At 50.2% G+C, this 15946-nt stretch overlaps 1 protein-coding gene across 4 annotated transcripts in view; it reads right to left on the minus strand.

Annotated features, from left to right (window-relative positions):
- The window catches only part of EML1 (EMAP like 1), a 176689-nt gene that overhangs the window by 14971 nt on the left and 145772 nt on the right, over nucleotides 1-15946 (minus strand). For all 4 annotated transcript variants that reach the window (XM_044232166.1, XM_044232168.1, XM_044232165.1 and 1 more), the window contains 10 exons: nucleotides 15560-15709; nucleotides 14728-14797; nucleotides 10114-10224; nucleotides 9194-9289; nucleotides 7453-7587; nucleotides 6743-6842; nucleotides 5553-5707; nucleotides 3386-3511; nucleotides 2987-3118; nucleotides 337-404 (listed from right to left, as the gene is read on the minus strand). In XM_044232166.1, the coding sequence (XP_044088101.1) occupies nucleotides 337-404; nucleotides 2987-3118; nucleotides 3386-3511; nucleotides 5553-5707; nucleotides 6743-6842; nucleotides 7453-7587; nucleotides 9194-9289; nucleotides 10114-10224; nucleotides 14728-14797; nucleotides 15560-15709 (1143 nt within the window). The remainder of the gene's footprint in view (nucleotides 1-336; nucleotides 405-2986; nucleotides 3119-3385; nucleotides 3512-5552; nucleotides 5708-6742; nucleotides 6843-7452; nucleotides 7588-9193; nucleotides 9290-10113; nucleotides 10225-14727; nucleotides 14798-15559; nucleotides 15710-15946) is intronic.

Here is a 15946-nt window from a genome sequence, read left to right on the forward strand (position 1 = left end):
AGCTGAGGCTCCTCCCACAGCCTGCAGATCAGGGCTTGGGGAGCTCACAAATCCCCTGGAACTGTAGGCAAGCATGTCTGTGTGTGCGTGTGTGTGCGCACGCGTGCGTGTACATGTGTGTCTGTGCATGGGCAGGAAGGTCCAGCGCTTTCGTCAGACACCTCCTCCCCCGCCCTGTCCTAAATGCGAAGGTCACCGTCCTCCCTGTTAGTTTTGAATTCTGGCTTAATTCTCGGGGCGGGGGGGCGGTGGCTAGAAGCTGGGTGGGGCAGCCACCCCGCGCCTGACCCCGGGAGGCCACACACCCAAAGAAGAGCCCTGGCGACACGGACTCACCTGCCAGTCAGTGTTCCCACCGCAAGCACAGACCCTGAAGGATGAAAACCAGAAGACTGAGCTGGATCCTAAAACATTGTAAAGGAAGTGTAAATTGATGGCCAGACACAGCACTACCGCAGAAAACACACACGCACGGATGTTCCAAAGGGGCTTCGTGGCCCCACTGAAACAACAAGGCTCTCTGCGCTCCAAGAGAGGAAAACGGACTCCTACTCTGGTGAAGGTCACGTGTCCGTCACACTAGATATGGGTCCCTTTAGAGGCTTTCCTCTTTCTGTCTGAATTATCTTTTCATGCCTACAGGAATCAGAAGACAGACCAAACATAAATGCTCTTTCTCCCAGTCCTGGCAGCCCCTTGGGTTGACCCCCATGGTGTGCCTGATGGCCCTGGAACAGGACCGCCGAGCCCGATGCCAGTAGTGACACTGGCTCAGAGCCCCCGGGGGCGCATGCTGCACACTCGGCAGGCCCGGAAGGGTCTTGAGCCAGGAAGCACATTCAGGTTTGGATCCAGTGTCCCTGACTAACGTGTCCGTCACTAACTCTGGCACAAGGTGGGATGGGACCGGTGACAGAGGAAGAAGCAAGTTGTCAAGTCACAAGAGAGGGAGAGTTAGAGGGAGCTCGACCGGGAGACTGGGCAGATGCTTCCTGGACCCTTGGAACTGGAGCTTCCGTCCAGGAGGGATCAGGCTGGTGAAAGAGGAAGTGGACACCCCGATCAGTATTTTCTGGGATCAGGTGCTGTGGGGACGAGAGTGTGACCCAAGAGGCCGAAGCGACCCAGTGTGGGGCGTATTTGAGGAATGGCGGGTAGAAAGGGCATCCCAAGCTGGGATGTCCCGGTGCGATGGAAGGTGTGTGGGCGTCACTAATGAAGGCTGTGCCTCCACGGTCAGGGCTGAGATCACGGGGAAACAAGAGCATGGTGACACTGACTGTTTTCTTTCCTTAGACAGTGTCACGTGACTGGGGTGCCTGGCGGGCTCAGGCGGTAGAGCGTGTGACTCCTGATCTCCGTGTTGAGTTCCTGCCCTGCACTGGGTGTAGAGAGGACTTAAAAACAGTAGAATCTTTAAAAATGAAAAGTGTGACACGATTGAGTCTGCTTTAGATAGAAGGTCCCTTGGTGGAAGGGCTTCGAATGGACCCAAGTGAGAGGAGGCTGGTGACAGGGAGACCGAGAAAGCAGCACCCGTGGGAATGGACATAGAGACGGGCATCGAGACGTGACTGCGTCTACTGGAAAACGAGACGGCAGGTACTGGCTCTGTTCTGGGCAATGCATTCTTCAGGTGGGAGCTGCAACCAAGCTCAGGGCCGCCCCGAGACACAGAGAGAGCCACCTCCGCTTGGAGCTTTGCTGTGTCATTAATTCTCTCAGGCTCCTTACATTTCCCCATTGAGGACACTGAGGCACAGGGAGGTTCTCGTCCAAAGCCACATGGCAGTGGGTTAAGGAGCGAGGACTTAACCAGAGATCTTTCTGGCGCCTGGTTCTGAGCCCCTTCCCTTCTGTCGGGCTGAGGGGTGACCGGTCAGGGGAGCAGGAGGGGGATAGAGCCTCTGGGATTGCTTTCAGGGGGGCTGTGGCCGAAGAGCAGCAGGGGAGGTCACCGCCCCGCTGTGTCCCCCCATCTGTTCCTCCAACCCCCAGGGGGACAGGTCCAACACAGGACACCGCTTCCTTCAGCCCATCCTGCCACCTGGGCCGACCCACTCTTCCGTCTGAGGGGTTCGGGTCCTGTCACTTCGGGGCTCAGCTCCACCAGTGGCGGCCAGCTCTAGGCCCTCGGCGACCTTCTTGGGGGCAAGGGGCCGGGGGTAAAGGGCTGAAATGCAGATGTGGCATGCTGGGGAGTGCCGGGCCCTCGGTGGGGGCTGCGAGGAGGAGTGGGGGCTGCAGAGGGCGGGACACGTCAGCAAGGACATGGGCTACAATGATGTACGGTGCTTCAGAGTCTGTTCCACACAGGGGAAGAGCGGGGGTCAGGGAATCAGACTGAGCTGCGGTAAGTGCTGGCTCTGTCACTTGCTGACCTAGCGGCCACGGCCAGCCAGCGGATTTGGCTAAGCCTCGGCTTCCAACCCGGTCACCTGGCGCCCTGGCAGGTGCAGGCTCCAGCTCCTGCATGCCCAGTGCCCGGCGCTCAGTCATTGCCCCGCTGCTGGCTCCACGCAGGCAGGACAAGAACGTCCCCATGGTCTAATACGTAATCTGAGTTCCTTCTGTGAGGATCACAGCAAAGCCCCCTGGAAGTCTAAAGCCCGAGGGTCAAACTCCAATTGTAGAGATAAATTACGTCGGATGCGTAAATGCTCGTTGCAAAGGTGCGCTGTAGGCGGGGCATGGGCTCAAGACAGGCTTCTGAGCACGGAAACCGGTGAAGGAACTCTGCGCTCAGGGGAACCCCCCAACTCTGCAAGGCTAGCGTGCTGTTGAAAAACTCACCAGCAAACTTCAGGATGACACGGAGGGGACCACCTGAGGCCGTGTTTAAACCAATGCCGGCCAAAGGGGGGTGACCTGGGTGACATTTACTTTAGGACAATTTTCTTTCTCTATCCACTGCATGCAAAAACATAAACGAACGTGTTCCAGATGAACTTTCATAAGAAAAACACCACGTAGCGTGCATGTCTACCTCTATGACTTTGTCCCAGACGGGCCGGTGACCAACAGCGTCCCAGAGAGTGGCGTGTCTGTCATGCCCGCAGGTCAGAAACTGAGGTTTGGAGGCGTGGATGGCCAGTCCCCAGAGCTCATCGGTGTGACCCTGCAAAGGACCAAGACAGAGGAAGCTCTCTGAAACACTCGGGGAGACTCGGGCGGGGCCCGTGGCATCTGCACGCCTTCGGCTGCCCTCCCGTTTTCCTTCCCACCCAGCCTAAGCCAGGACAACAGCTGAAACTGATGCCAAGGAAGGCTTCGCTGCTAGAAGACAAAGGGATCATCCCCCGTGTGCAAGCCTCTCTCATGCTCTCTGAGCCTCTGATTCTGCAGCCGGTGAAGGCCGCGCTGGGCCAGCTGGGCGGGAGCGCACCTGAGTGATGGGTGTGAAGTCCCCTGACAGAGTGCCCTGCAGAACGAAGTTTCTAGTTGTGCCTATCAAGATCACGTCGCCCTTCCCCTCGGTCACTGTCCGGATCGGGCCAAACTGTTCTGGAATCTGCATTGAGAAGAAAACATCGAAAATGTCCTTAAATATTGGCTCCACCATTCCAAGTGTGTGTTTACATATCATGATGACAGCCCCTCCCTCCTCCCTCCCACATACACACGTGCACATGTGCACACGCACACATAACATGGAGAGAGAGCAAGGTCCAGAGCTGGGACTTGTTGAGTGAACAATCAAAACCCCACAATGGACGTTTAAACTCCAAACATGTATATAAGTGTAAAAGAATCGGCAAGAGTAAGGTTGTTAAACAAAAAAATGAAAAATGAAGTATCTTTTTCTTGGTTGCAGTAAAAAATTAGAAACAACACTGGTTAGTTTACTCTTTTCTTCTTGTGGCTTTGGATAGCAGTAGCGGGTACAATTTGGAAAGTAGAGAACAGAATAATAAGCTGTAAGAAGAGTTCCTGGGGCGCCTGGGGGGCTCAGTGGGTTAAAGCCTCTGCCTTTGGCTCAGGTCATGATCTCAGGGTCCTGAGATTGAGCCCCGCATCGGGCTCTCTGCTCAGCAGGGAGCCTGCTTCTCAACCACCTCCCCCCCCGCCCTGCCTGCTTCTCTGTCTACTTGTGATCTCTGTCAAATAAAATCTTTAAAAAAAAAAAAAAGTTCCTAAAATTTACTGTAACTTAAAATGGTAAATTCTTTGGCAACTCCGTACGACTTAGTTTTGAAATCCACTGTTCATGTCGGTAAACATATGGAATTACCTAAATTTTAAGACAAAACAATTTCAAAATATGCCTGCCAAGATCAATTTGCTGCATGATGAAATAAACAGAGGTTCTCGCACTTTATAAAGGAACAAACTTAGAGGCCCTGCTGGGGGACTCTGGGCACCCCAGTTCTGGAAAGGAAAGACGCCGCCTGCTCTCTCACAAACCTTCCATCTCCAGTGCAGTCTGTTGGCACAGATTTGGGAAAAGGTGACGATAATCCATGCTAAGGACAAGGAAGGCATGGATGCTAAAAAAATGAGAATCTTCTAGAAACTGGATGAGGCATTGAGGCTTCTGTTGCAGTTACCATTTAACACAGGAGCCCAGGGCGCCTGGGTGGCTCGGTCGGTTGGGCGTCTGCCTTCGGCTCATGTCATGATCCCAGGTTCATGGGATTGAGTCCCACATCGGGCTCTCTCCTTCACGGAGAGCCTGCTTCTCCCTTTCTCCCTGCCTGCTGTTCTACCCGCTTATGCTCTCTGTCAAATAAATAAATAAAATCTTTTTAACATAGGAGCCCATTCAGTGAAATGATGGTCAAATATTAGGATAGAGAATGGCATCACAATGAAAATCTCCATGAACGGGGAGGCGATTTCCAAAGCTCACCCAGAGGCCTTCCTTTTTTAATAGCAATAATCAATAGAACCGTATCAATACTGCCAAAGCAGTGGGCCACGCTGCCCTCTGATAGAACGGGTTACAGGATGTAACGTGATGTGTTGTGAGTGTTGTACACACCCACTCAGAGGCTGGAGAAGGTCTATAATGTGTCCACTGGACGCTATGGATAGGGACCCTTAGCCTTTGCACTGATGCCCGCCTTGATGTCTGTCTGCTCCTAGGTCCCCAGGGCCTGGGGGAGGGGTCCAGTGAGTGTGTACGAGGCAGATTAAACTTCTTTCCTGTGGTTCCTACTGGTATGCAGGGAATTAAGGTGGTAAAATCGACAGTGAAAGGAGAGAGAGCTTTAGAGAATATGTTGGCACTCAGCCACGAACAAGGTAAATACGCAGTAAATGTTAGTTCCAGGTAGTGATGTCTCCAGAGTCACACCTGGAAATTAAAGTGGAAAAAGATGAAAGATTTTTTTTTTAATTTAAAAGATTTTACTTATTTGTTTGAGGAGGGGGGGAGATGAGCAGGGGAAGGGGCAGAGAGAGAGAAGCAGACTCCCCGCTGAGCAGGGAGCCCAACATGGGGCTGGATCCCAGGACCAGGAGATCATGACCTGAGTGTACCAGTTTTGGGAGGTTCGAAATGAACTTTGAGAAAAAAAAAAATTTCGATAACGCTGCTTGCTTTATCTTACCTCAGTTTTACGAAGTTTCTGATAGTTTCCGTTCCAGGAAATGAGCTTGCGGTCCTTCCCTCCTCCTGACACCAGCGTGCCATCCCGTAACATACAAAGTGCAAAAATGCCCCCCTCGTGGGCCCCTTGAACAGCGTAGCTTATCCGATTCGTACCTAACACACCAAGAAAACCATCCTCAGGACGTTATCCAAGAGGTCGCCTCCGTCCCTCCCATTTCTCTTTGGTTCTAAAGTAGCATCTTGTCGGTTAGGACATCTCTGCAATGTGCATCTACAAGGGACGCAATTTCTAGAAGCTCGTGCAGCAGCAGACAAGCGCGCTCTGCGCTACGTCACGATTCAGGAGGACACGCTCCTGGAAAGCCGAGGACGGAGGGAGCGTGGCGAGACTGCGCACGGTGAAGAACGGGGGCTTGGGTTCACACCCTCGACAAGTGGCTTCACTGTCCTACACCTCAGTTTCCCCTTTGTGTCCTGCTTATCCTGTAGGAGCCTGCTAAGGGTGAAACGGGGTGACGAGAGAAGCACTTGCCCCCATAGTAGTGGGGACACTAGGGAAGTCACCACAATACCCTGAAGTCACATCCAGGGGTCTGTTTCTGCCTTCACCCCCAACCCTAACTCTAAGCCCTCTGAGGACAGGGATGGTGTGGTTTCCCTTTCCTCCTGCTGCAAACGCTCGTTGAACTTGACCAGATGGGTGTTTTCTGAGTAACGAATCTTCCTTACGCGGCTGTGGGCTCCCTGGCGCCACGGCCTTGCGATCATCCGTGTGCTCAGTGGCTAACGTGCCGTCTCGCACACAATTAGTTCTCAATAACTATCTGCAAGAAGCCGCGGGAACCAGGGAAGTTATTTAAGTGTCTTATAGCTAAATAGTCATTGACACCTTCACCATTATAATTGGTTAATAGAACTCTTATTAAAGCTATTCCATCCAAATATTTTAGGCTTAAAGAGCCTTCTGCAGTGATAGAAAGTGCACAATTCTTGGCTATTCTTGTTTTCTTCTGTTCTAGTTTTAAGGTTTCAGGTTACACACGCACCCATATTTGTAGGCACTTATTAAACTTGGGGTTTAGCTGAAATTCTGTTAACTCCGTTCACAGACAGCTCTTAGAGAAGTTGCGTTTAGCCTCGTAAAATATTCGCTCCCCATCTTTTTCTCTGGGAACAAGTCTGTGTTACCTTTTCCCCACACCAAGATGTTGCCACTTGAGTCTCCAGTGATGGTGTCACCGTTTTCGGAAAAAGTCACGCAGAGGACAAACTTTGGCTTTTCTTGCTTCTGCGGAATGTTGTAAATATATACACGTATTTAGTCAAGACACCCTCTAATTTGTATTCCTCTGACCTACAGGCACGGTGCTCCTAAGTCGCACGTGCCTTTCATTTTCATCTACTGTTATAGAACGTATGCAGCGAGACTATCTGCTTTAAAACAGTGAAATTCCTGGCAATTTTAAAGTTGCAGACAGTTGGGGGAGAGGAGGGTGTCATGGGATGGGCTGTGTTGTCCTGACTAGAGCCTCAGAACAGGGCCCGGCACTGGAACAAAGCAGTCCTCTAACTGGGCCCCTGCCGGGATGGAGGCGCTGTCCCTGGTACTCAAAAGCCCCAGGACCTTCTTGGTTGTTCTTTGCAAGGACCATGCATGGTGGGGGGGCAGCACCCGGCCCCCAGAGCAACTGTCCCTGCGCTTCTCCCCTTGTTGGTTCATCTTTCCTTCCTGGCATCACCAAGGATACCCACAGAGACACAAGGGGCCCTCAGTTCTGTGAGGGGTCCCCGGGAATAATCTTCATTCTGGAGACTGCGGTACACCTCACTGCTCCCAGAGAAGCCCTGACCACATGCACCGCTCAGTAAAGACTCAAACAAGTGGAATGTAACATTACCTCGAATAATCCTTGCTTCTTAATAAGGGAGTTTCCTTCTAATGTCCAAAAGTAGAGATGTGATTTTCCGCAGGTAACTATTATGTTAGTGTCCGTGGGGTGGAAATCCGCAGCAAACACGGCTTCATTAGAACACTTTGAGCAAAACAGGAGAATCAAATGTCTCAAATCTCTGGACACGTCAGAAAATAAGTGACAGCTGAGCCACAGACAGCTTGTCCGGGCCGAGCCCTAAAGCCTCTTGATTTTTCTCCCCACTGAGCTCACCTTCCATAAACACTCAGCTTATGTTTGCTGGGTGTCATAACCTCTCCTTGTCTGTCTGTCTCCCCCGCTGGGCCATAGCCCCGAGGACAGGGACCTCAGCTCCTCTCTCTCTACAGGGGAGGGGGGCGCCCAGCAGGAGTGGGCACGAAGCACGTCTTTGCTGAAGGGCCGGGTGGAAACTTAAGAACCCAAGAATTTGCTCTCATCTCCCGTCACGGATTCCCAGCCGAGGCTGAAAACAGAATTGCCTGACGTGTGTTACAATGTGGTGTCAAGCCTCAGCCCCATCTGGGGATGGGAATTTTGGCAGGGACCCAGGAATCTGGATTTTATCCAGCCCCATCGCTCCTGGCTGACTTTGGCTGTCCTGTTTGCTCTGGGATTCCCTCCTGGTAATTCCCAGGACTCTGCCGGTGGTTTGGTGACCAGGCCGGGGCTCCAGGGCTGGGGATCTGGCTCTTGGGGGTCACTGCACTGCCCCTGACCTATTCACTGGGTTCACAGCACCTGCACTTTGGCTGCATGAATCTGACCCTGATTGTTCCTTCTGCTCGAAATTCAGTCACAAGCCTTAAACCTAGGTGATAATTTGCCTCTGACAACTTTCAACCTAGCAACCTAGCGAGAACTTAAATACTCGACCAGAATGTTAGCGAGCTGGTGATAGGAAACATGCCAGATTAGAATACGGACCCAGCATCCCATACACTCGAGGGAGAAAGATAAGGCAATGGATGGTGGTCCTGATGGCCGGGAAGTAAAGTGGTCTAAAGCTAACAGGACAGGATGGGGACCTGAAGTCAAGTCTGTAACGCCTGGGATCCATTCATGATTTCCACAGGAGGAAAATACAAGAGAGCGTAAGGAAAGCTGCGGGACCTATCGCACATGATGGACCGGGGGTGGTAAAGAGAAGCCCAGCGCACCCCTGTCGGAAGGGCCCCGTCAGAGGTGCTGGGGTGCCTCAGGGGCGCTCGCCTTCGCAGGGGCCACTCAGCTTTGGCCAAGACCCGTGTTGGCCACGCTGGCCTCTCCCTCGGCCCTCGCTGCTCCTGACCCGTCCCCACTCCCCTGTCCCCGCCCTGTGGCACAAGGGGGACACCTCCCGTACCACCACACCTGCAGCGCCCCCCATGACAGCGCGAGCACACATGTGTGGAATAAAATGAGGCAGCAGCGAACAGGGAACACGGTAGTGGCTCCGAAGGGGAGGGGCTGTGATGCGAGGAAGGAGGAAACCTTACGGGTGTCATGAAGGCGGAGGAGACCCTGCCAGGACTTGGGACCGCACCCTGGGAGGGGAGAGGGGCGGGCTTGGGATTCCGGGGGGCTGGTGTCAGGTCCGAGGGCCGGCACGGCAATGGGGAGCCCGTGGCCCACCGAGAAGAGGGACCCGGGCCTGGGAGCCAGCGGGAGCCGAAGGCTCCGCTTGGGGAAATTACAGTGGAGCCCGGCGTGGGGCTTGGAGAGAGACCTTGACGTCGGCCTGCCGCTCCTCCTTCTGCCAGTCCCACACGGACAGCACATGGTCGTTGGAGTCGTCCACGGTGCACAGACTGCTCCCTCCGTTCTGGAAAACAAAAGGTGTTCCCAGGAAGGCTACATTTGAGAATACAACACGTTAAAAGTGACTAACGGTGAACATTAATTTTCCTTTTAATAGCGTGCATTTGGGCTAAAGAATACGTATGCACCGCTCTGAGACCTGCTTTCCGGCCACTGCAGGACGGCGGGTGAACGTGGGTGAGGGAGGGACGTGAGCAGCGGAGAGTGGTCGGGGGTGGTCCTGCCCCGTTGGCTCTATTAGGAGAAGTCCAAAGGGGCTGCAGGGCCCCTTCCTGGAGGAGCTGGTGTCCACCGCACACACAGCACACGTCTGTGACTAACACGCAGGGTGACCAGGAGGCTATGTGGGAGCAAAGGCCCTGGGGCCGTGGCACATGCTGTTCTGCGGGAACACATGCACGTGTGAGGGACTGTTTTTCTGGAACAGCTTTTTCCAGGGTGGATCTGTTGAAGGGGCACATCCTGAGGAGGATCTGGAGACTATGAGGCCCCTTTGACTCCTGCTAATGGAAGCAGCCGGCGTGGGGACAGCAGAGACACTAGGGCCGCTTGTCAAGGAGCAGGTGAAATTCAAGGTCAGCGTGGGCAAAACCGCCCCGAGGAACACGAAGGCAGAGCTGCGGGGCCTCTTCCCGTCAGGTGTGTGACCCTGAGGGGACACGTGTGACCTTTGAAGAGGCGACCTAAGGTGCAGGATGGTGTCAGCCTGCAAACCCACGCACACACCTGGCAGCCAGCGAGTGTGTTAACTTCCTCCCTCTTCAACCTTGACCTGCTGCTCTCCTACCTATGGCCAAGGGCGCCCGCGCCCACGGGGCTCGCACTTACAGATTTTGAGAACGCGATACAGGTGACGGCTCGGTCGAAAAACCCGACTCCAATGACGTGCAGCGTGTTCAGCGTCACCGAATCCCAGATGCGCACGTGTGGGGGCAGTTGCTGTTTAGAAGGAAATGCGGAGAGAGAATCGCTGGCTGCGTGGAGCACACATCTGTCTTCACCTTGAGGCTACAAGACTACTTCAGTTCTGTCAAAACGAAAGGTCTTTTCCTGCATTTGAAGTCTCTGCCTTTGAGCATCAACGAAACGTGGCCGGTGGCTGCCCGACATCGTGGCCCCTGAGACCAGCTGAACGTCGGGGCAGGGCCAGCGGGTTTTTCGTTTTGAACAGCCCATTCTTCCTGACTGTACCGCAGAAACGGAGGCTCCCCCTTGGCCACCCAGATGAGCCCAAATTTTAAAAATGAAGAATGACAAGGAAAGCGGGATCTCACCCAAGGGCTATTCCTGTGAAGTCTCTATTGTCATTAAGTGTAAATACACCTAAATCCAGCAAGTCGGTCCCCACCAAATAGTACTGAGAGTTTAACACTCTTGGGCCTCGCAAGAGCAAAACGGGCAATTGATTATGCACAGGTGAAATTTAGAATCATTACCATTAGTTCAAAGCCCTCTAAGTTGTGTTCCAAGATGAACAGTCCCAATTTTTCTCTCCCTCAAGAGAAGAAAGTGTCCTAGAGCCATCAGCAGGCAGATCGGGAGAAGAACTAGCATTATACCAGGTGGACAGAGCGGGGTGACGCCTCGCCAGGACTTGCTCTGAGTAGCTGTGTGTCTGTGATGGTCAGATGACCTCTCTGTGTCTCTGTGCGCCTGATCTGAAGGCCGGGCTGGGAGAGCCATTCCGTCTTCCCGGGCTCGAAATTCTGATTGGATTTCAATGCCAGAGACGGAAATACCTTTTCAATCCACTAGAGGGAGGAATACAAGGTTTGCTACCATTTTCAGACCTGAAAGCCACTTAACATTAAAAAAATAAAAAGAAGAAATCAGTTGCATTTCTCTACACCAACAACAAGACAGAAGAAAGAGAAATTAAGGAGTCAATCCCATTTATAATTGCACCCAAAACCATAAGATACCTAGGAATAAACCTAACCAAAGAGGCACAGAATCTATACTTTATAGTACTCATGAAAGAAATTGAGGAAGACACAAAGAAATGGAAAAATGTTCCATGCTCCTGGATTGGAAGAATAAATATTGTGAAAATGTCTATGCTACCTAAAGCAATCTACACATTTAATGCAATTCCTATCAAAGTACCATCCATCTTTTTCAAAGAAATGGAACAAATAATCCTAAAATTTATATGGAACCAGAAAAGACCTCGAATAGCCAAAGGAATATTGAAAAAGAAAGCCAAAGTTGGTGGCATCACAATTCCGGACTTCAAGCTCTATTACAAAGCTGTCATCATCAAGACAGCATGGTATTGGCACAAAAACAGACACATAGACCAATGGAACAGAATAGAGAGCCCAGAAATAGACCCTCAACTCTATGGTCAACTAATCTTCGACAAAGCAGGAAAGAATGTCCAATGGAAAAAAGACAGCCTCTTCAATAAATGGTGCTGGGAAAATTGGACAGCCACATGCAGAAAAATGAAATTGGGCCATTTCCTTACACCACACACAAAAATAGACTCAAAATGGATGAAGGACCTCAATGTGAGAAAGGAATCCATCAAAATCCTTGGGGAGAACACAGGCAGCAACCTCTTCGACCTCAGCCGCAGCAACATCTTCCTAGGAACATAGCCAAAGGCAAGGGAAGCAAGGGCAAAAATGAAATATTGGGATTTCATCAAGATGAAAAGCTTTTGCACAGCAAAGGAAACAGTTAACAAAATCAAAAGACAACTGACAGAATGGGAGAAGATATTTGCAAACGACATATCAGATAAAGGACTAGTGTCCAAAATCTATAAAGAACTTAGCAAACTCAACACCCAAAAAACAAATAATCCAATCAAGAAATGGGCAGAGGACATGAACAGACATTTCTGCAAAGAAGACATCCAGATGGCCAGCAGACACATGAAAAAGTGCTCCATATCACTCGGCATCAGGGAAATACAAATCAAAACCACAATGAGATATCACCTCACACCAGTCAGAATGGCTAAAATCAACAAGTCAGGAAATGACAGATGCTGGCGAGGATGCGGAGAAAGGGGACCCCTCCTACACTGTTGGTGGGAATGCAAGCTGGTGCAACCACTCTTGAAAACAGCAGGGAGGTTCCTCAAAATGTTGAAAATAGAACTGCCCTATGACCCAGCAATTGCACTACTGGGTATTTACCCTAAAGATACAAACGTAGTGATCCAAAGGGGCACGTGCACCCAAATGTTTATAGCAGCAATGTCCACAATAGCCAAACTATGGAAAGAACCTAGATGTCCATCAACAGATGAATGGATAAAGAAGATGTGGTATATATACACAATGGAATACTATGCAGCCATCAAAAGAAATGAAATCTTGCCACTTGCGACAACATGGACGGAACTAGAGCGTATCATGCTTAGCGAAATAAGTCAAACGGAGAAAGACAACTATCATATGATCTCCCTGATATGAGGAAGTGGTGATGCAACATGGGGGCTTAAGTGGGTAGGAGAAGAATCAATGAAACAAGATGGGATTGGGAGGGAGACAAACCATAAGTGACTCTTAATCTCACAAAACAAACTGAGGGTTGCTGGGGGGAGGGGGGGTAGGGAGGGGGGTGGGATTATGGACATTGGGGAGGGTATGTGCTATGGTGAGTGCTGTGAAGTGTATAAACCTGGCGATTCACAGACCTGTACCCCTGGGGATAAAAATATGTTTATAAAAAATTAAAAAATTTAAAAATAAATAAATAAATAAAAAGATATCGAGGCCTGGGTGGCTCAGTGGGTTAAGTCTCTGCTTTGGGTTCAGGTCAGGATCTCAGGGTCCTGGGATCGAGCCCCGCATCAGGCTCTCTGCTTGGGGGGAGCCTGCTTCCACCTCTCTCTCTGCCTACTTGTGATCTCTCTGTCAAATAAATAAATAAAACCTTTTTTTTTAAAAAAAAAAAGACGAAGACCCTATTCCATTTATGTGTATGTACTTCATTATAAACTGATTTCCATCGTTCCTGTTATTTCTTAAGTATAAAATTTTATTTATTTTTTTAAAGATTTTTCGTTCCTATTATTTCTTTTTAAGTATAGAATTTTATTTTATTTTTTAAAAGATTTTATTTATTTATTTGACAGAGAGAGAGATCACAAGGAGGCAGAGAGAGAAGGGGAAGCAGGCTCCCTGCTGAGCAGAGAGCCCGATGCGGGGCTCGATCCCAGGACCCTGAGATCATGACTTGAGCCAAAGGCAGAGGCTTTAACCCACTGAGCCACCCAGGTGCTCCTTAAGTATAGAATTTTAATGGGAATGAACACAAAGTTAATATTTAAAATTTGATGTTATTAAAGTGTTTTCTGAAAAATGGCAGCATTCATGTTTCAGGAAGAAAACATGCTGCTAAAAATGGACATGTGTGGGGCACCTGGGTGGTTCAGTGGGTTAAAGCCTCTGCCTTTGGCTCAGGTCATGATACCAGGGTCCTGGGATCGAGCCCCACATCGGGTTCTCTGCTCAGGAAGCGGTGAGCCTGCTTCCTCCTTTCCCTCTCTGCCTGCATCTCTGCCTACTTGTGATCTCTGTCTGTCAAATAAATAAATAAATAAAAATTAAATTACATAAAAAAAAAACAAAACCGGACACACTCCGTGTAATGAGGTTTGTCCCATGTATGGTACAAGAATAAGCTGTGCAAAGTAGATAGCAAAGAAACTACCAGGAGTTTTGGATAAGACATGGCAAGGACCACAGACTGTGGTCAAGAACCAAGTGGAAGGCAGTGTCACGTTATTTTCGGTTTGTTAGAATCCACTAGTTCCTACTCTGATTCCTTAAAATTCAAGTTAAAGCCTTGCCGAGATGCTTACAAAACGTGGGCCCAAATCTCCTGCAGCCTTTGAGGGCTCCAGGGTGACGCCAGGAGTACAAGGTACTCAGGCTGAGGGTCTAAAGTTTGCTTGGGACGCCTGGGGGGCTCAGCCGGTTAAGCCTCTGCCTTCAGCTCAATTCGTGATCCCAGGATCCAGGATGGAGCCCCACATCAGGCTCCCTGCTCAGCGGGAGTCTGCTTCTCCCTCTGTCCCTGCCCCTGCTTGTGTCTCTCTCTCAAAGAAATGAAAAAATAGGGACGCCTGGGTGGCTCAGTTGGTTAAGCAGCTGCCTTCGGCTCAGGACATGATCCCAGTGTCCTGGGATTGAGTCCCACATCGGGCTCCTTGCTTGGCAGGGAGCCTGCTTCTCCCTCTGCCTCTGCCTGCCATTCTGTCTGCCTGTGCTCGCTCTCTCTCCCTCTCTCTCTCTGACAAATAAATAAAATCTTAAAAAAAAAAAGAAATGAAAAAATAAAAAATAAAAATTTTTTTTGCAACAAAAAATTTGAATCAGATACTTTATATCTAGGTGGACTTATTCATCAGTGAAATGCTTCCAGAAAAGGATATCCAGTTAACCGTTCATTACAGAAATGTGAAAAGATCACGCAACTCACCTTTCCATCCTTAGATGTGCCTGCAACTTGTCCCGTTGCGATGGTGATCCTGTCAGGGTGAACTGCTAGGCTGAAAAAAAAAAGAGTATTTATAGAACAGCTGCTCTTTAAAGATAAGCCTTACTTTTCTCTTGGCCAAATATGATCTAGTCAAAAAATTTAAATATGAGACTGACACGGTGCCTGACTTCTCAAGGACTCAGGATAAGCTTCTTGAGCACACCAACACCCTTGGCCAATTAGTGTCTGTTTCGTTCTACCCTTTCTCGAGAATTTCCAAACCCAAGGAGAAAGCATCCTTTGCTTGGGAAATACCAAGTCTCCTACGACCACATTTATCAAGTATGTTAAGCAGCAGAAACATCATCTTTTTCCAACAGGATTTTTATACTTGACCAGGGCTCTAGGACGGATAGAATTAGGGAAAGCCGCCCATTCAACCACCCGTCCTTCCGAGATACATAAAAGCTCTATCAAAAGCTATAGGTGACTTACGAGTGAATAAAAAGTGAACGAATTATAGCCCACCCAGGCATAAGCGTGAACATTTTTATTAAAAAATAAGAACTCCAATCAGAAGCCATTAGCATCTTTGCTAAGGAGGCCTCCAAACAGGTCTGTGGGAAGCCTGGGTAACACAGTTGGTTGTGAATACATGTTACATGGATAGAAGAGAAACTAGTCTCTGGTGTCCTAGACAGCCAGCTAACTAGCTGACCGCCAGCTATGACAGTGCGACCCTAAGGGAGAGCTCTTCTCCGATGGTCTCTTTACTTCTGTCTCAGCCCTGGCATCTCTGCTGTGGCGTCTGCTGCACGGGGTAAGGACCCACCACTTCACATCATCGTTGTGGCCAGTGTAGTGTCTCTGCAGCTGCTCCTCCACGTTGTACAGCACCACCACGGAGGCGATGAAGTACACCGTCTCCCCCGTCGGGAGCAGGTACAGGTTGTTTCGACAGTCGCGGCCCCGGTACCCATAGCTTGGCATGTGTGTCAAGAGAAACTCGATTTCCTTTGTGAGCGGACAACGCGTCAGCTTTATTCACCGGGGACAGACAACACAATTCCTTAAGACCCTTCCCATCTATTTCTCTTGGTTTCAGTAACATGAAACCGTAAAAACTCGATGCCAGATACATGGGACTCTCAACAGGTACTTGCAGGGCTGGAAATGGTCCTCCAGCCGCGGTGAATAGGTCTTTCTAAAAGATGGGGCT

Source organism: Neovison vison, chromosome 13 (genome assembly GCF_020171115.1).
Source record: "Neovison vison isolate M4711 chromosome 13, ASM_NN_V1, whole genome shotgun sequence".
In the NCBI taxonomy this organism is placed as follows: Eukaryota; Metazoa; Chordata; class Mammalia; order Carnivora; family Mustelidae; genus Neogale; species Neogale vison.